The sequence below is a fragment of the Rousettus aegyptiacus genome, unplaced genomic scaffold (assembly GCF_014176215.1).
Source record: "Rousettus aegyptiacus isolate mRouAeg1 unplaced genomic scaffold, mRouAeg1.p scaffold_m13_p_5, whole genome shotgun sequence".
In the NCBI taxonomy this organism is placed as follows: domain Eukaryota; kingdom Metazoa; phylum Chordata; class Mammalia; order Chiroptera; family Pteropodidae; genus Rousettus; species Rousettus aegyptiacus.
Window position 1 is genome coordinate 5,464,945 of NW_023416308.1, and position 20,352 is coordinate 5,485,296.

General features: G+C 52.8%; 1 protein-coding gene across 12 annotated transcripts in view; it reads left to right on the forward strand.

Annotated features, from left to right (window-relative positions):
• The window catches only part of CUX2 (cut like homeobox 2), a 330,271-nt gene that overhangs the window by 263,339 nt on the left and 46,580 nt on the right, over nt 1-20,352 (forward strand). For 11 of the 12 annotated variants that reach the window (XM_016149701.2, XM_016149704.2, XM_016149703.2 and 8 more), the window contains 11 exons: nt 2,810-2,944; nt 6,000-6,123; nt 7,956-8,032; nt 9,094-9,160; nt 10,329-10,377; nt 14,046-14,150; nt 17,214-17,405; nt 17,503-17,561; nt 18,065-18,113; nt 18,185-18,305; nt 19,415-20,089. In XM_016149701.2, coding sequence (XP_016005187.2) covers nt 2,810-2,944; nt 6,000-6,123; nt 7,956-8,032; nt 9,094-9,160; nt 10,329-10,377; nt 14,046-14,150; nt 17,214-17,405; nt 17,503-17,561; nt 18,065-18,113; nt 18,185-18,305; nt 19,415-20,089 — 1,653 coding nt within the window. The remainder of the gene's footprint in view (nt 1-2,809; nt 2,945-5,999; nt 6,124-7,955; nt 8,033-9,093; nt 9,161-10,328; nt 10,378-14,045; nt 14,151-17,213; nt 17,406-17,502; nt 17,562-18,064; nt 18,114-18,184; nt 18,306-19,414; nt 20,090-20,352) is intronic. The other variant, XM_016149691.2, reaches the window with a different exon arrangement.

Here is a 20,352-nt window from a genome sequence, read left to right on the forward strand (position 1 = left end):
GCTGCCATATGTTACCCCATACTGGAAAATGAAGGTGAAAAGACAGAGCCTTGTAACCTGCTGAACCTGGGATGAGTGTCTGCCCAGCCCCGCTCCTGCAGCCTCCCCAGGGGGCAGCTGAGGACAGCTCCCCTGGATAGAGCACACAAGGTGGCACCGAGTGACCTGCAGGACCTCCAGGCATGACCGCGGGAATGGGGTCAGTGACATCATTTATCACCTGAGTGTAATCTTTTGGCTTTGACCGGCTCTTGGCCAGCTAGTCCGGGAGCCACAGGCTGCATCTTTTCCACCTCCTTGGAACCAGAGCCGGCCCTGCGTGGCCCTTTGTGGCCCGCTTGGTGGAGCGGCACCCTCCTGTGTTTATCTAACTTTCCTGACCCCGGCAAGTGCTCATCGCCTTTTTCTCCCGTTCTCAGAAACCAAGACACAATAGGAAGCGTTTCCTTGAACTTATTAAAAAATCCAGACTTGTAAATTAATTTGTCCGTGTTGTACAAAGGCAGTGCAGATGGACTCATTAGCATGCACACAACAAATAATTATAGATGAATTTTTAGCTGGCCTGCCTAATGCGCTTGCTGGGTTAATTATGTCAATGTATAATTACATCAGCCCAGGGAGACATAATGGCATACCCCGCTGAGCAGGCCCCGCAAATGACGGACCGTGGGGGGAGAGCTGACAGAGGAAAGACGGCGGCCTCCCTGCGCACCTGCTTACCTCGGCACAAACACACACTGTCCAAACCTACCACCGCCTAAAAGCAGGCAGGAGGAGAGAGAAAATGCAGAAGCAGCCTTGTTCCAGCCAGACCTGAAGGCCCTGCGTCCAGGCCCTACTCCACTTCTTCCATCGGCAGATATTTACTGGGTCAGACTGGGTCGGGTTTCGTTCATCCACAGGGGGTCTAGGGAGGGAGCAAAAACAGATGCAGTCCCAGCTTTGGTTGTGGAGTTTCAGTCCAGAGTGTTAATTAGTCGGACTATTAAATGAATGTAAATTGTAAGTACAATGAGCGCTGAGAAGGAAAGGTGCAGGTGGCTGGAAGAGCTCGTATGGGAGGACTGGCTGGTCAAGGTGGGCTCCCGGAAGAAGCGGCATTTGAGTTGCAAAGACGAGTAAGCATCAGCTAGCTGAAAGGGGTAGGGGAGGGCGGGGTGTTCCTGGCAGAGGCTCCTGCTTGTACAAAGGCTCTGGGGTAGGAAGGTGCATTTGAGGGACTGAGAGAAGGCTGTGTGGCTGGAGCTAAGAAAGGCAGGAGTAGCCAGGGCTTCCATTTGTTCTCAGCTAACCAAGTACCAGGCACCATGTTGAGCACTTTGCATGGATCCTTATTACAGCCCCATGAGGTAGGTACTTTAACAGTGAGGCACAGAGAGTTAGTGTCTTTTTGCCAAGGTTACGCAGCAGTCCCGAAAAGCAAGTATGGTTAGACCAGGACCCAGGGATCCAACTCCAGAGTCCGTGCTCCTAATCTTTCTGCCCGCCCCAGCAAAGAGCAGTGGCCGAGTGTTTGCTGGCAGACCCTGCTGGAGGAAGCAGGAAGAATGAGGGCTCTTGTGCATTCAAAAGGACCGCGGACCAGACCCAGTCCCCTTGGTCTGGAATGAGGGGGACTTGGCTTTCCAGGGCCCCTGTGAACACCTGCCTGCAACCACTGGGGTTAAAATGTCTACACCACTGCAGCAGGAAGCCTTTGTGGCATCAGAGAAAGATCCAGACTTAAATCTCACCTCCACTCTTCAGCAAGTCACCTGGTTCACTGAGCCTCAGTTTCCTCATCTGTGAAAACGAGTTGACCAGGGGATACTGGGAGCATCATGGGAACCTGTTCCCGTAGATGGGCTTTGTAACCTGGAAGATGCCAGACCAACCTCTGGCATTATCCTGGTGTTCCTAGTACCTGCCCTAGCCACCTGGAAGAACAGGTGCTGGATTCCAGATCTGAAGAAAGAGGAAGTGCTCATTAGACAATGACAGAAGAGGCAACAATTTTAGGCAGAAGGACCTCCACGTTCCCCTTCTTAGCTATGGGCACATGGGGAGGCATCTAACATCCAGGTGTGCATTTTCAGAAAAGCCATTTTTTTATCAGCCCAATATATCCCAAATGATGATATGTTGGTCCAGGCCCACTGAGAAGCACCCCAAGGATGATATGTGCAAGGATGCTTTGGGGGTGGAGGGGAAACAGGTGAATAAAAATTTGGAGGGAGCTGGGAGAGGTGGGGAACTGGGTGGAAGCATCCAGACCATGTACAGCCAGTCTACGGAAGCCCTGGACAAGGCCATGGAGGAGTCCTCTACCCTCAGAGAAGTCCCACGTCCCCATTAGAGACAGATCAGGTCTGCCTCTACGTTTGCTGCCTGCAGGCCTTGTCTAGAAAGGACCTGTGGGAAGGCTGGCTTCAGACTGATGGATTTCAGAGCAGAGTCCTTGCTCAGTGATGATCCCTGTGGCTGGAGGCGTGCAAGACACAATCTCATGGTTGCCACAGATGGCATTATAGACTTAGGAAAATGCAGCTATTGTGACAGTTGTTACTGTTTCCAGTTGGACGGGGCCCCTGCGTCCATGGGAATGGCACCCACTCCTCTGGGTAGGTGCCTGGAGAAGGCTGCTTCCTCATAATTCAGAAAGTTCACGTCGCTCCCCTAAGCCATCAGAGTGACTCCAAGTGGCTCTCGTGAATGGTCCCCCCCCAACCTCACTCTCTGTGGAAGGACCCACCGGGCCCCACAGCCTCAGCCTGGGCGTCTTCCAGCCCCCAGCGCCCCCACCACTCCTGGCCTCTTCTCTCTACAGACCCCGGGCCTGTGTTTGAGGCAGCGCGCAGCCTAGACGACAGACTGCAGCCCCCCAGCTTCGACCCCAGCGGGCAGCCGCGGCAGGACCTCCACGCCTTGTGGAAGAGGCACCCTGAGCTCCTTGGCTCCAAAGGTACTGAAAGGGCCTTCACGAGATGAACATAATAAACAACTGATCTTTGGGTGTTTGGCAGCCAAACTCGGCCATCCTCGGGACACAGGGAGCTTGACTTTATGATTTTAGATGCAAGATAGAACCCTTCTGTGAAACATTTCAACCCCAAATCCCAGAGGCTTAATACATTTGAAGGGCGGGGAATTGCAGGGGATGTTCCAAGCTGTGATGGTCCTGTCATTTTCAGCTTGTGACATCCAGAGTCAGAGTGAAAGCCGACAACCAGCCAACAGGCAGAGAAAGTGTGTGGAGGGTCACACACAAGTTTATACGGTCCAGGCATGAAAGTGGCACACACATCACTTCTGACCACATCCCATCGTCCAGAACTCAATCCTGTGGCCACACTCTGCTGCAGAAGAAGCCGGGAAATGTAGTCTGGCTGCGTGCCCCAGAGAAGGGAGAAACAGGAGGTAGTGAACAAGCACTGTCCCAGCCCCAGATGAAACAAGTCGAGAACTAGCAGAGCTAAAAATATTTAGGCATACATCTATTGTGATAAAAATGTTTGAAAGCCAGAGAATGGTGAACAAAATTCAGCATGGTAGTTACCTCTGGTAGGTAAAGTTGGAGGTCGCCATGGGCAGGGGAGGAAGCAGGCATGTGAAAGCCATTGATGACCATCTGATTCTTCTGTATTTATTGAGCTACGATCCAAGCATTACCGGGGCACTGAGGACACAGCCGGGAACAAAACTGACAACAAACCCTGCCCTTGTGCTGTTGACCTTCTAGAGAGAGAGGCTGGTTTTCAACCAGTAAATTAGTAAAACATGTCGGATTTTAGGTGGTGAGAAAGACGGGGAGGAAACGAAGCAGTGAAGAAGGGAACCATCGGGTATAGGGATGCTCGTCTAAGGGTTGAATGAGTAGGGTTCACCTCGGAGACCTACAAGGTTACCTTTTTTCTATAAAAGGCCAGAGAATAAATATCTCAGGATTTGCAGGCCATATAATCAAATTCTGCCGCAACTGCTCAACTTTGTGAAAGCAGCCATAGAAATACATACGTGAGTGGGTGTGGCTGGGTTCCAGTAAAACTTTATTTACTGGACAGGTAGTGGGCCAGGTTTGGTCTGTCGGGAATAAAATGGGCTGAGGCCTGTCAAATGAAAGCTTGACACAAAGTTGCTTCTCAGGAAATGCCCGCCCTCACCCCTCCCCCCATTTCACAGCCCCCACTCCCTGCCATGTGACTAATGAACACCTACTGTGTGCCTGGACCTGGGCGGAGACTTATGGCGATTAAAATGCAGCACTTTGCCAGCTCTGTTCCTGTACCTGAAATACCTGTCCAGCCATCCTGCCTGACAAGCCAGGAATTAGCAGTTCTTTACCCCCAGCTCATATGTAGGCACCTCTGAGGTCCCTCAGCAGAACCGTCACCTGTCACTCCTTCCTCCGAGGTTCCTCTGGAGTTTGAACTTCCTTCTGTAATGGTGGTTGTGGGAACTGTCTCATGAGGGCATTTGCTCTGTGTCATATGCTTTTCACACAGCTTCTCACTGTCTCCTGGATCAACCTCCTGAGGAGGCCCATTTTACAAAAGGGGAAACCGAGTCTCAGAGGCAGCAGGTGGCCAGGTGGGGATTCAGACCAAGGGCTCTTGACCTCAGCCCTGGGCTGCGTCTCTCCTTGAGGACTTGTCACTGTGATGGTCAAACTTTGTCTTTTTGTTCACTGCTGTGGCCCCAGTACCTAGAAAATTCCCAGTGCGTGCGTGTGTATGTGTGCGTGTGTGTGTGTGCGTGTGTGTGTGAACGAGCTAGGCCCTGACCACTCTTAGCCCCTTGAGGGGCTCACGCTGCAAACTGCCAGCTTTGCACTTACCCTTCTGTGCCAGGCTCACAGTAGGAGTTTAATAACCAGGACAGAACTTACCTGAGTCCCTGGGGTCTAAGGTCAGGAGCCCAGGTTTTGGAATTCTTGAGCCCCCACCCTCGACAGCTGTCCCTGAGCACCCTCTCCCCCACAGTGAATTCAGTACCAAAGGCACACACTGGTCCCTAGGATGAGCCACCACAGGGCCTGCAAAGGCAAGCCTGACGTGGGCCCTGCCCTGGGCCACCTGCGGTGAGGTGGGTGACGACTGAGCTTCTGAGTGCGTGCCATCACCAGTGGGCAGGGGAGAGCAGTGTGGCGGCTCCTCAGTAAGTTAAACCTGGAGTTACCCTGTGACCCAGCGATTCTCTGCCTAGGCATATACCCCAGAGAGCTGAAAGCAGACGCTCTCAACAAAAACGTGTACACCAGTGTGTACTAGCAGCCCTGTTCACAACGTCCAGGGGGTGGAAACAATCCAAATGTCCATCAGAGGGTGAATGGAAAAAGAAATCATAGCATATGCATAAAATGGAATATTACTCAGCCATAAAAAAAAATGAAGGTCCAATAATGCTACAACCTAGATGGACTTTGAAAACATAAGTGAAAGAAACCAATCATAAAATGACACATATTATGATTGTATTCATATGAAATGTCCAGAATACGCAAATCCAGAGACAGAGAGCAGACTGGTGGCTACCAGGGCCGGGGGAGGGGAGAATGGGACTGACTGTTTAATGGTGACAGATTTCTTTTTGAAGTGGTGACAGTATTCTGGAATTACTGGTAATGGTTGCACAATATTGCGAATATACTAAATGTCACTGAATTGTATACTTTATAATGGTTAAAATGGCGAATTTTATGTTATGTGTATTTTATCACAACTTTTTAAAAAAATAAGGCCAAGGAGGCAGGAACAGATCTGAGCGGGCAGAGGACGCCTCTGGGTGTGCCGTGTGCGGCTGGCACAGTGGGAACTTGACTTCTGCGCACACACCTGCCGTGGCTGCAACCCGGCAGACCTCGGTGACAGCAGGTCCCAACAGCTGTGCTCTCTCTGGCACCGAGTTTGGAAAGTCGATTCTTCTCGCAGCGCTTTTGAGAGATCTGGTTTGCAGAAGGCAGCTCTGGCTGTCACACCGCTCTCAGCAATGCGCGCTTTTCCCTCTTTTTCCTCCTACAGAGCAGAGAGAGGGGACGTCTCCGGCCGGGCCCACGCTGACGGAGGGGAGCCGCCTCCCAGGCACTCCCAGCAAAGCCCTCCTGACAGAAACTTTGCTGCATAGAAATGAGACCGAGAAACAAAAGTGAGTGGAGGAGGAACGGGAAGGCTCCTCCTGCTGCCCCATCTGGCTGGGATGTGGGACCAGGAAAGTCACCCCTGCCCAGGACACCTGGGGATTCCAGATGCAGGTTGAAGGTGGAGACATAGACCTAGGTTCAGGCCCCACCTGGGCAGGTCAACTCTGCGCCTCAGTTTCCCCATCTAAAAGATGGGGCTAAAGTTGGTTTATTAGTCAGGGTTCTCTAGAGAAAATGAACCAGTAGAACTTTTTAAATTAATTAAGATATGTATTTCAAGAACTTAAATCACACGATTGGCAAGTCTGAATTGGTAGAGCCATCCAGCAGGCCGGAAACTGTCAGGAGCAGTCAGTGCTGCAGTCTTGAGGCAGAATTTCTTCTTCCTCAGTTTTGTTCTCATGACCTTCAGCTGTTTAGATGAGACCCACCCATGTGATTGAGAATATCCTCCTTTACTTAAAATCAGTTGATTGTAGATGTTAACCACTTCTGTAGAATACTTCACAGCAACACCTAAATTAGTGTGTAACTGGGTAGCTGGGTGCTATAGCCTATCCAGGTGGACACGTAGCACTGACCATCACAGGTGGTGTCAACTCCTAGTCTCCATGAGAATGAAATGAGATGTTGCCTGTACGTGCTCAGCCCAGCACTCACACGGAGCGGTGCTTGTCAGTAAATGGTTGCCCTTATGGTTGGTGCAGTGGTAATACCTGGATTCTCAGGGCATTTCTAAGAAAGTTTTATGGTGGTCGTTAGATTTATCTTTTCATTTATTTACTTATTCCTTCCTTCGTTCATTCCACATGTTTACAGACCCATCTGCTGTGGCAGGCACTGTTTTAGGGACACAGCAGTAAATCAGATGGACAAAATTCTCTGTCCTCCTGGAGTTTACTTTCTAGTACGGGAGACACAAATGAATCAGATGAAGTAGATGGTGTGTTAGATCATAATAAGGGCTGTGAGGAAGAATAAAGCAGGGGAGGGGGAGAATGGGATGGAGGGCTAAAGTTTTAAAGAGAATATTGGGGGAAGCCTCACTGAGAAGGCGAGAAAGGCCTCAGAAAGGTGAGAGAATGAGGCTGGCAGGTGTAAAGGGAGGGGGCGTTACAGGCAGAGGGAACAGCTAGTGCAGAGGCCCCGAGATAGGAACATGGCTGGCGCACCTGGACGGCAGGAGGTGAGTGTGGCCACAGCGGAGTGAGCGAGGAGGAGGCCGCAGGGTGTGCGTTCAGAGGTAAAGCGGGGGCCCCTTTCCTGGAGTCTCTGAGCCAGGCAGTGTAAGGCCCAGGCGCTGCCTAAACCCTCCCGCAGTCCAGCAAGGGCCCCTCTTTCTCTGCCAAGGTGCTTGCTTCACTCCTCAGCTAGGCCCCATTGGGCTGGCCGGGCATCCCAAACTCTTGCCACAGGGAGGGGGAAAAATGCCTCCCCTGGACAGTAGGAGTAACTAACAATACTGAGGGGTCACCGGGTGCTGTGTAACACACTGAGCATGCCTCACAGCGCCCACTGGGGCAGACCCCATCAGAAGCCCTATTTTACAGATGAGGAAATTGAGGCTCATTTAGGCAAGGTTACTGGCTACTGTAGCCCTCCCCCGAAAATGCTGCCAGAAACTGAACTGCCAGCCATAATGGGGGCCACACATCAGCAAACAGCAGGGCAGTCAAATGCCTGAGTGTCACATTTAAGGACATGTGTTGTGGTTCAGATAGAGGTGCAGATAACAGGGAGTGGTCAAGGGGACTAGGAAACCAGCCTGGGGACCAGGCAAGGCTCATCCACACGGACGTGAGCAGAGCTGGCATGAGCAGGGCCGATCTCTCCACAGGGGCCTTCAAGAAGTACAAATCACTTTGGCAGCCAGACTGGGGGAGGCAGAGGAGAAGATCAGGGTCCTACATTCAGGTATGTATCTAGCACGCGGCCCCAGCCCTCACACAGCACCCCAGCCCTGTCAGACGAGGAGGAGGAGTGGGACAGGGCCACTACGTTCAGTGACACTGCGAACACAGGTTCAGGTATTCTGGAATGAGGAGGGCAAGAAGGGAGTTTGGAAAGGGGGAGGAAAGGCCCGTATTACCCAGCAGAGGTCTGAGCTGCAGTCCCTGGAGGCCGTGCTACTGAGGGGAGAGGGTTTGAGATAGAATTAAATTGGGGCGGTAGATGGAGGGCCCTCAGCAGCCCGGCACACAGTCAAGCCAGTCGGGTTCAGGAAGCGGTAGGGAAGAGTGGGGTCTGCGGCAAACTGGAGAACCCAGGCCTTGTCTAAAGAGGTAGCTGCTGCTGAGCACCGGCCAGGCCCTGCCTTGTGGCCCAGCATGGCCAATCCCTTTAGTTTCCCTAGAGAAACCAGAAATCTGGAATTTAATGAGAAATCCCTCATTATACTATACATTTATTTGTTGACCTGGTTGCTCCTCCCTCCCCACCTTCCCCACCAGGTCCAGACCCCAGGGTGCGTGAGCTCATGGATGGATGGCCCCATCCAGGTCCTGGAGTGACCCCAGGTCATAGGACAAACAGCCCCTGCTCTTGTCTGTGTCCCCTGAGGTTCAAATACTAAAAGAGGGTCATCTCATCAGCCCTCCCCACCCTGGTCACTCCACGTGCCTCCCGCCACCTTAAAGCCCTCTAGTGCAGCGGCCGGGGACCAGTGCTGCCGTGGGAACCTGAGGCGAAGCGGAGGCGGGGATGCCAGTGCTGGGGAGCGGCTGCAAGCACAGATGAAGCTTCGCTCCCTCGCCCGCCGCTCGCCTTCCACCGTGCGGCCCAGTACTGGTCCCCGGCCCGGGGAGTTGGGAATCCCTACGCTAGAGGCAGGAAAGTTACTACCCGTTGCCACTTCTAAGCAAGAGAAAGCTCTCCCTCACTCCCCTAGGCCTCATGCTGCCCTTTCCAGCCCTGCAGCAGTAGGTTCGCCTCCCCGGGGGTAGGGGACCTCACCTTGGCTCTTCGTTTTCTTCCAGCGTTAAAGGCCACACAGACAGAGCTGCTGGAGCTGCGACGGAAATACGATGAGGAGGCGGCATCCAAGTAAGTGAACGTCACGCAGAGGTACGCCGCCTCCCCGGGACCTCACGAAGCACCCTCTGCTCCCCAGCCCCGTGGACACAGCTGTGCAGTGGTTATTTGCTACACCGTTCATGCAGCACAGACTGTGTGCGACATTCCGTGTCACAGGCCAAGCAGCTTCTGCTGGTCAGAGACCTCTGCTTCACCCCAGCCTCCTGGGGCTGTCCCCATTCCCCAGCTCCACAGTCCAGCCCTCGGGGTCAAGTGTCATTCACAGAAACGATTCTAGACTCAGTGTTCCCTCAGGATTTAAGGCGTCCCTTATTGTGCAAATACTTACTTAGCACCTGTTGTGTACTTGGTGCTGCGCTGGGTCCCTGGAGGGAACACTAGAACGTGGTCCTGACCGACGCCGGCTGATGTGCAGTGATCATTCATTCCCAGACATGCTGAGCCCAGGACTGTTCTGGGCACGCGATAATGCTGTGAAGGGAAGGACCTAGGGGAGCAAGAGAATAACCGGAAAGGGTGGGTCCTGTTACCCAGGGTCAACAGGGAGGACTGCCCTGAGGAGACGTGCTTCAGAATGAAAGATGAGAAGGAGATGGCCACGCGAAGAGCGCTGGGAGGGGTGCCGTGGGCGGCGGGAAGAGCTCATGCAAAAGCGGGCCTTGCCCTGCGTGAAGCACATGTGCAGCTTTTAGTCACCAAATGCTCCCCACAGACCTCCTCCGGCCCCCACCCCACACCCAGCAGAGGGCAACCGAGGCGGAGGGGGCCTGTCCTGACCCTGTCAGTGGCGGAGGGAGGGAGGCAGCAAAATAAATGAGCGCCACAGGCGTTGAGAGAGGCCTCCTAGGAGGGCACTTTGGAGCCGGGTTTTAAACCTCAGGGCCTGTTTGAAGAAAGCATTTGAGATGGAAGGCACAGCAGGGGCAGAGGCTGCGATGGGCCGCTTCAGAGAGGGGGTCCCTGGGAGAGACGAGAAGCTAGGCTGCAGTGCAGAGGCCCCATTCCCACTTCCCTGTAGCCTGGGTTCTTTTCCCCGCAGCCTGGGTTCCCCCCAGTAGAAAGGATGGAAGGCAGCCTCCTCACCCCTTGGGTTCAGGCAGGGGTTGTGGTATCAGGATGGGTGGGGACCCTGGCAGTAGCCAGAGCCCCTCCTCAGGGCCTCGTCTTTCTGTCTTAGGGCAGATGAAGTCGGCCTGATCATGACCAACCTGGAGAAAGCAAATCAGGTGAGGAGACGTGTGCTGGGGGCTCCTTCGGCCCATGTTGGGGATCTCGGGCCGGGTTGAGAGGACAGGGCTAAGCTCAATCAGTATTTATGGACCTACATGCCACACTGAGTGCTGGGGCCAGATGTCTGGGACCCAGTCCCTGAGGTCCTGGAGAAGGGAGTGCGAGAGTACAGACAGAACACTCAGAAATAGGGCGACCCAGGCAGCAAGTCAGGGAAGGGGCACCCAACCTATAATCAGGGGTCAGGAAGACATCCCAAAAGAAGGCCATGGAGCTGAGACCTGACAAATAAATCGACACCATGGAGGGAAGGCATTGCAGGACAGGGAAGGGCCTGGGCCAAGGCCAGGAGGCAGCCTGCGCAGCAAGCAGGAGGCCTCTCCAGGTGTCTTTGGACAGCAGGAGGACAGAAGCTGAGCAGTGACCAGTGCTCCCAGTCCTTAAGTGGCTATCCCAGGCCAAGCTGGAACATGGGTCTCTCGCAGCCATACTGAGTAAGAAGCCAAGGTGATGATGCAGGGCCAACCGGAGTTGCTTCTCTCCCTGTCTTCCTACCTGGTGTCCCTGCAGCCTCCGTATTTGATCCCAGCCATGCCAGCCGAGCACTGGGTGGACCGTCTTCCCTGGGGACCCATCTTCTAGTCCCAGCCAGGGTTCATGCAAGCCCTTTAGCTTCTCTGAGTCTCGTTTTTATGTTTATAAATGGGGTTCCTTAGCCTGCCTTCCTCCAACTTCACATGTGTTGCCATCACAGTGGGAAAAGCTTCACAGTGGGAAAAGCTGGGCAGGGCTTAAAAAGTCAATAAGACGTGGCCCCGCAGGTCTGGTTTGGGGTCCCGTGAGCCCACGATATCTCTGCCCCATTCACTGCAATGCTCGTAGTCAGAGACATGGCCAGGAGGGGCCAGCAATGTGACAGGGCAAGTGGTCATTTCCCTGGGGGTAGTTGAGGAAGGCTTCCTGGAGGAAGACACCACAGCTGTGTTCTAAAGCCCAGGTGCTGCTCTCTTGAGGAAGGCATTACAGGCAAGAGACACAGCAGAGGCAAAGGCCTGAAGGTACGGCAGTGTGGGCATAAGGGCAGGTGTCCTTGGAAAGTAGCATTTTTTGGTTACTTTTTGAATAGGTAATCCACTTACTTAGTTCGAAACTGAAAAAGCTCATGTAGGCATACCAGGGAAACTGTCTGCCTTGCCCCCTGGCAGCCCTTCCAGGGGTCCATCACAAGCTCATGAATGAATCTATTTTTATTCCTTTTTAAAACAAAAACAATAGTATGCTATACACACCCTCCTGAGCCTTACTTTCTCCACATCTTAGAGCCCGTTCCATGTTTGTATGTGAAGCAGTTCCTTCGGTGTTACAGCGGCTTGGTATTGCACCACATGACTGACGCACCATCACCTGGCCCAGGGGACGGCAGACTTTCTGTACAGGGTCAGAGAGTAGGTCATTTCAGCTTCGCAGGGCTCTGTCACAACCATTCAGTTTTGCCCTCGTAGAGCGAAAGTATAGGCAGAATGGGACGAATGAGCGTGGCTGTGTGCCAGCAAAACTTTACTTGACAAAACAAGCAGTGGACTGCAGTTTGCCTCCCAAATCCTGTCTACCCAGTGTCCTGCTGATGAATATTTATGGTATTTTCAGTCTTTTACCATCATCATCAATACTGCAGGGAATAAAAGAGTACAGATACCATCTCATAGATGCCCAAGCAACTGTATTGGGTAAATTCCCAGAAGTGGGATCGCTGGCAAAGGGTCTGTGCATTTATAATATGGCAGATGTGAGCAAACTGCCCTCTGCAGGGCTGTACCAATTTACACTCCCTTCAGCAAGATAGGAGAGGGCCTGTTTCCCTGTAGCCTCGCCAGTCCTGTGTGTCATCAAATTTTTGTTTCTCTGCCTATCAAATAGTCTTAACTAAGAAAGATCTTAAGAGTATTTTGAATAAGAAGCATTTTTTGAATGTTTGTTTTTTCAGAGTATAAAACTAAAACCTGTTCATTATGGAGAGTATGGAGAAAAAAAATAATAAATGTCATCAGATTAGGTGTTTAATATCCTAAACATGAACCAAGAGGATTCTGGAGCAGAGTAGATCAATATTATTACTTACATAGTAATAACCATGCCAGTTTGCCCCAGTCCTTACCCTGGGGTGATGAGATGAGAACCAGATGTCATCCTACATGCACTAGAGTTTGCGCTGTAGGTGAGGACCCCCCCCCCTCCACACACACACATGAATCTGTAATTTCATAGGGGAGGGACCTTCTAAGAGAGGGATAGAAATTTATCCCTTGAGTGTCATGGTGAACAGAAGGGCAAGGATCCTGGGTTTTTAGCATTTGGAATGCAAATTCTTCTCTCCAGGGGAAGATAAGACTAGTAGCTGTAAGCTCAGCTTTACAACCCCGGGGATATCTCCATGGTGTGGGTCTCATCCCTGCCTTGAAATGTAAGCACATACCTCCAGGGAGATAGATCTCTGGAGTTCTCACCAGCTCATCAGTCATAAATTGACTTCCAAGGCTCATCTTTTAGCCCAGATCCCAAGTTTCAGTCATATTTGCTTAGAAAGCCCTAACTGTAGAAATATAAAAATATTTTTTTCTATAATCCCACATACTCAAAACCTTTCCCAAAACAAAACTGACTTGAACCATTTCTGGAACAAGACAGGATACTAAAAAAATAAATAATAAAATCCATTAAGTAAATAAATTAACAAACGTGCCCATGGAAGTATGTGGGTCTCTCTGTATATATACTGGGCACAGCATCCTACTTGTCAAAGTCAGTGTGTAGGTTAAACATAATCACTGTGACTGTCACTAGCTGAGGGGAAAAATAAAGCCAGAGCTCTTTTAATTTACCAAGTAATGGCTCAAGATCCCACATATCCTGGTGATGTTTATAAAGTTAACCAGTTATTGACACATTTCTGTGTCGGGCACCAAGCTAAGATGCCCAATGGGTTGTGTTTTACCAAATCACTTACTTAAAAAACAGCTCTGTGAGAGAGTTGCTTTCATAATCCGCATTTCACAGATAGAGAAACTGAAGCTGGGGAGATGAAGTCTCTCGTCTGAGGGAAGCTGTTCACATTTAGCTGCTGCTTCCCAGGCTTTTTTTCTCAGAAACATTTGGAGAGTTAAGGTATACCATAGACCCAACTCAGTAAACTGCCTCATTCTGATTTAATAGTATTTCAACACGTCTCTTCAGTAGATGTGTTTCATTTCTCCCGTTTCACAAAAGAAAAACTGAGACCCAGGGAGAAGAAGTGACTTGCCCAGGGGTCTGCAACAGCTTGTGGGCTGGGAAGCCACCTCAGCAGATGCCCATTGAGGATTTACTCCACACCAGGTGGCGTGGGAGCTGGGGACAAACCTTGGCAGATAGACGCAACCCGGAAGTGTGTAAAAACTTGCCAGTCCTATCAAGACAGCATCTCCTTTTATGCTCTAGTGTGTAGGGAATGTTCTAGCTCCTCTCGGGATCCCAAGGACCCCGGGGAACCCAGAGCCAAACAAGGGACCCAAAAAGTAGGACCCTCGGAGCCCTGCCTACCCACGCTGTGCCTGAGATGATCCAGGGAGATGGTGGAAGACTCAGCCCCGCTCGCCTCTTAACCACGCTCTCTGGTTCTGCTCCCCAGCGAGCCGAGGCTGCCCAGCGGGAGGTGGAAAGTCTTCGGGAACAACTCGCTTCTGTCAACAGCTCCATCCGCTTGGCCTGCTGCTCCCCCCAGGGACCCAGTGGGGTAAGGATGCTGAGGGAGCCAGAGGGAAAGGTTGGGAAAGGCCATGTTTGTGGGTGTGAGTGACTATTTGGGTTGATCGTGTGCATCTTTGTGAAATTGTACAGATGGTTGCATGTGGGTCTCTGTGTGCTTACAGTAAGTATAGCATCTTAATTGCCAAGGTCATTGTGTAGTTAAATATAATTACTATGACTTACCACCACAACTAAGGGTGAAAATACAGCTACAGCTCTTTTAACTTGTCAAGCTCAGGCTTCTGTATATCCTGATTAACCAGAAATCCGCTATCTTTCTTTGGAGGCCCCCATGTCCCCACTTGTCCCAAGAATGCCAGGAACCTACTCAGGCCAAAGAGGGTCATCCCTATTGCCAGATGCCCTGCAAGAGCGGGCAGAAGGGTGAGTTTGATAATAGAACGGCAGTACAGTTCTAGTGGCTGCCACCAGGTGTCACTGGTGACTGCTGGTCTCCCACCGGTACAGGCTCTATGAGGACAACCTGCTGGTTCTCAGTTCCCTACCAGATCCTGACCAAAGTGGGGCCACGTATCAAAATCTGAGGTTAACGCTCATACTCAGCCATTGGTTCCCAAAACATGCCAGGGTGATTCCAGCATGGTTTCCGAGGAGCCACGTGCTACGAGGAGTCAGTCTTCACTCGTCCACCCTGAGGTCCCTGTGTCTGTCCTCGTTAGTCAGTGGTCTTTCTCTTTCCTCATGGTTGGTGTCCCCTTGGGGTCCTGGAGTCATTTCCTACCAAAGGATTTTAGTCAGAGCCATCCCAGCCTACCCGTCTGTCATGTTAGGCATCTCTGTCCCTCTTCCAGAAAGCCTTGGGTTCCATGTGTAAATTGGTCCATCTACTTTCCAGATCTCTGAATACGAGGCATTAGACTCATGATTTCTTATGTAACAACAAGTCTGTGCCAAGGTCATTTGCTGTCTCCGCGCATGGACCTGAAGAAGTGGCCGGCATAATTTTCACCGCAGCTGACACCCTGATGCACACACAGGCCCATGTATCTGTGTCTGTCGTTCTGTTTGAGTATTGACATGTATGTCTGCAACGTGTGCATGTGTGCATGTGTGCCTGTTCGTGACCTTTGGCAAATGACTACAACTTGAATCTAACTGTGCCTCAGTTCCTTCACAGGCAGGATCTGCATTACAGGGTAATTGAGAGGATGCATGTGAAGTACCTAAAACGGTACTTGGCTCAATCTGTGCTCGGTAAATATTTGATGCTGCTGCTACTGCTATTAGTATTTGGTGTGTCTGGTTTTACACACAAGAGCACGTCGCCTTTTTGAGCCACGTACCTGTCTGCATGTGTCTGGTGATGTGTCCATATGAGTGTGTCTCCTTGATGCCTCTGTGTGTGTGTGCATGTCAGCGAGAGTATTCAGGCAGGTACGTGTGTCAGTGTGTGTCGTGTCTGTAGGTGTGTCCACCTGTGTGTGTCCCAGGAGGCAGTGTGTATGTGTCAGCGTGCCTGGATGTCTGCCTGACACGGAGCGTGAACACGAGAGACTGAGCGTGAGAGCTCGTGAGGAGGCCGCAGAGAGAATTTGCCAACGGTTCTTAATTAACCCCTGTGGAACCCGGCAAACGCCTGTGCTAATCAGCCACAGGGAATTTTGCTGGTTTGGGGGCAAGCTTGTCTGAGCACAACAGTGGCGCTCGATGCTAATTAATTTAATGTGTTAATGGCATCCGCTTCCTGTTTTAATTGGCATTTATCTCCATGGAAGAATAGCCAGGGTTGGTAGTGGTGGGTTTTTTGTTTTGTTTAGTTTTTATAATGCTTCTTAGGTTCCTTTGTAACTGCCTGACTTCAGGTTCCCTCAAACAGCAACCTCTTTATCTTCATCCAGGACAGGGGGACCATTTCTTAGAACCTAGAGAAGCTGTGGGTCTTGGGGCTGGTGGCAAATTAGGAGGAGGAAGGAACCACTGCTAATGTGGCCTGTGGCTAGGCCGCAAGGTCTCAGGTCCAACTCCGTGGGTCTCATTGCCTGGAATGGGAACACCCTGCTGCAGTGGGACCCACCCCTGTGTTAAAAACCCAAGCCTTCGTCCCCACCGTTCCCTCCACTTCCTCACCAAGCTATCTACTTCCTTTTTTGTTGTTCTTTCTTAACAAATATTTTTTTAAAGTATAATACACACAAGGAAAAATGTGTATATCATGAGTGTATAGCACATTGACTTTTTCAGAATGAACACGCACCATAAGCAGTATCTAGATCAGTAGAATGTTCCCAGGCCCTGAGAAGCCCCCCATGTGCCCCCCTCAGGTTACCACTCTCCATGGAGAGCCAGCTTCCGACCTCTAACAGCACAGACGAGCTTTCCCTGGGTTTATATGATCTTGATTGAAACGCACGCGCGCGCGCGTGCGCACACACACACACTCTCTCTCTCTCTTTGGTGTCTGGCTTCTTTTGTTCCACATCTGGGAGAGTCATCCATACTGTGTTGGAGTAATTGTAGATTATTCATTTTCACGGCTATGCAGTATTCCATTGTGTGACTCTTCCACAGTCTGTCCACATCCTTTTGCTGGTGGACACTGGACGGTTTCCAGTGTGGGACTTACAGAGTGGGCTGCCGTGAACATTTTTTCTTGGCATCCATGTGTCTTGGTGCACAGGCACCTGCATTTCTCCTGCACATAAACCAGTGAGTGGAAACCAATGTTTACCTTTAATGGATTCTGCCAAGCAATTTTCCAAATCATGAGGATTTTCTTGAACTTCATCATGGTTTAGACACATCTTCCTCCATAAAACCTTTCCTGCTCACCGCGTCTCCTGTCCCCAATTTAGTTTCAAGAATAGAAGGAAAGGCATGGAGGCTGATAGGACCAGTCTGAGCAAAGGCCCGTCCTATGAGGAAAGCTACGGGCCTGGCAGAAGCGGCTGAGTCACCCTGGGGAGCACAGCACCAGAGTCGTACCACAAACACGGATCTCCCGTTATGTTTGGGACTCGAGTGGGGAGGCCAGCCCAGCAGCCGCCTGCCCCGTGCCTCTCAGCCCCTTCAAGTCCCACTTTGTCCTCAGGATAAGGTGAACTTCGCGCTGTGCTCAGGCTCACGGCTCGAGGCTGCCCTGGCCTCCAAGGATCGGGAGATCCTGCGGCTCCTGAAGGATGTGCAGCGTCTCCAGAACTCCCTGCAGGAGCTGGAGGAGGCCTCTGCCAACCAGATTGCCGACCTGGAGCGGCAGCTCACGGCCAAGTGTGAGGCCATCGAGGTAGGTCTTGGGGGAGGAAGTGGGCAGACGGGAGACAGGCGGGGCATCCCTGGCAGAAGGACAGGCCCAGCCTCACCGTCTTCGTTTGTTCCTCTAGAAGCTGGAAGAGAAGCTCCAGGCACAGTCTGACTATGAAGAAATTAAAACAGAGCTGAGGTACTCTGCAGAGTGGGGCTCCACTGACCCCCGCACTCTTCCCTGGCTGGGGCCGCCTGGAGAGGCAGCAGGGGCACTTGGCAGAGTTCTTCATCTTTCTTCCCCACACCAGACCCCACTTCATGGTGCCCTTGTCTCCTCTCCACTGGCACCTTGGGTGTCATGCTTGGTTCTTGGCCATCAATAGCTGCCCGTAGGAGGACATACAAGGCAGCCTCGTTGTGGGAGCTATGACAAGGTGGGGGGGGGGGTGATGTGTTGATCAGATAAGCTCAAGCCGGCCCACGTGGAGTCGGTTAGTGCAGCGCCCCTCCAGGTAGCACGGGAACCAGTTCACAAGCCTGGTCCTTAGAGCTGTTCTCACAATGAGTCCAGGGTCATACAGGGTTGGGGGTGAGGGCAGTTATTCTCCATCAGGGAAGATGAGCTGGAAGTGCCTCTCCCAAGGCCCCTCCTAAGCTAGAGAGCGTGGCTGGCCTTATACCCTCCGCTTTCTCCGGCAGCATCCTGAAAGCCATGAAGCTGGCCTCCAGCACCTGCAGCCTCCCCCAGGTGAGTGTCCCCTCCCCTCTCCCCGCAGGGCAGGCTGACCTGAGAGCCTTCTACCAACCACGCCCTCTCAGCCCGGCTTCTTCTCTCCTCAGAATATGGCCAAGCACGAGGACTCGCTGCTCATGGCAAAGGAGGCCTTTTTCCCTGCGCAGAAATTCCTGCTGGAAAAGCCCTGTCTCTTGGGCAGCCCTGGTAGGGAAGGGGATGTTCTGGGGGCTGAGGGGCCGGGTGGGGGCTGCGCATGTCTCTGGCCTTTTCCGTGCCCACAGACCACTGCCTTCCACGTGGGGAGGAGCGGGGTGCACGCTGATGAAGCGCCTGGCACCGAGCTGGGCACCACGCATGGCTAAGCCAGCAGGCCCGCAGGCGTCCATACAAGCCCACGCCCACACTCAAGGACACATGGCTCACTCAGGCCCTCCTAAGGCCCCCAAAGGCTCCACTCACCCCACCCTTCATGAACAGTAGGAAGAGGTCACAGGGTAAGGAGGGCATTCACATTGCACCCTACGGCAGACTGCCGGAGCGGCTTCCAGACGTCGTTCTCCCATGTTGCTTCTCGGCCTCTTGTGCCTCCTCCCCACGCAATGGGTCCACGACCTTTCAGCTGCGTAGGCCCATCAGATACGGTGCTGCCTCCATTTCCTTGTCTGTAAAATGGGGACAGTGACGGCACCTAAATGCGTAGGCCCGGCAGGTGTGAGGCAGGCAGGCCCCTGGGAGTGGGCCCTCCTGTGGGGGGCGGGATCAGGCCGAACTCCCCACCCCAGGCGAGGTGCTGGGCCCGTAACAAGTGTTCGCTCAGTGTTCTTGGTGGTGGGAAGGAGGGCTCCCTGGAACCTGCGTTTCTCCCGGGCCTTGAGGATGAGGATCTGAGAATGGGGGGGGGCTGCTGGCCCGAACACCCATTGTTGGCACTTGGTGCTGCCGGCGCCTATAGCGCTTCTCTTCCCCACCTCTCCCCCCCCAACTCCCTCCCCCTCTGAACTTCTCTCATGCATGTCTCTCTCCATCTTGGACTGTCTGTCTCCCTTTTTTTTCTCTCTCTCTCCCTCTCACTCTGTCTCTGCCTGTCTCCCTCTGCCTGATGCTCGCTGTCTCTGTCTCTCATGCATGCGTGGTTTCTCATGTTACCATTTCTCTCTGCCTCTCTTTTCCTGTCTGTCTCTCGTGTCTGTTTTTATGTATCTTTCTCTTGTTATTTCTCTCCTTGTCGCTCTCTCCCCCCCGCTGTCTGCTTCTCTGTCTTACTTCCTCTCCCTGTCTCTCCTCTCTCCCTCTGTCTGTCTGTCTCTCTCTAGAGGAGGACCCTTCAGAGGACGATTCCATCAAGGACTCGCTGGGCACGGAGCAGTCCTACCCGTCGCCTTCACAGCTCCCGCCACCTCCAGGGCCAGAAGACCCCCTGTCCCCAGGCCCTGGGCAGCCCCTGCTTGGCCCTGGTCTGGGCCCTGATGGCCCACGGACTTTCTCGCTGTCCCCCTTCCCCGGCCTGGTTTCAGGGGAGAGACTGACAGGGGACGCACTGCTGTCCAAGCACATGATGCCCCCCGCCACCTTCAAGGGAGAGGCAGGTGGCCTACTAGTGTTCCCCCCGGCCTTCTACAGCTCCAAGCCCCCCACAGCCCCTGCCACTCCAGCCCCTGGCCCTGAGCCGCCCGGGGTCCCCGAGCCAGCCGATGGTGGCGGGGGCAGCACAGCCGGGGCAGGGACTGGAACAGAGGAGGAGCAGCTGGACACAGCGGAGATCGCGTTCCAGGTGAAGGAGCAGCTGCTCAAACACAACATTGGGCAGCGAGTATTTGGCCACTATGTGCTGGGGCTGTCACAAGGCTCTGTCAGTGAGATCCTGGCCCGGCCCAAGCCCTGGCGCAAGCTCACGGTGAAGGGCAAGGAGCCTTTCATCAAGATGAAGCAGTTCCTGTCAGATGAGCAGAACGTGCTGGCTCTGAGGACCATCCAGGTGCGGCAGCGAGGTGAGTGCCGGCCATGGGCCTGTCCCACAGCCAAGCCCCGGCACGGGGCTGGCTCTGCCGCTTCCATCTGTTTGGTCTGCGACAAGAGGCTTTGCCTCTCTAAGCCTTAGTTTCCCCCTCTGTAAAATAAGGAAATACATCCCCCCCTCCTTCCTGGGGCCGGTGACTCCTTCCCACCTGGCTCTCATGGGGCAGCTCAGGCTGATAATGGTGGGAAAAGGCTGGGCCCCAGGGACCGCTCAGTACCTCCAAGCCTCGGCTTA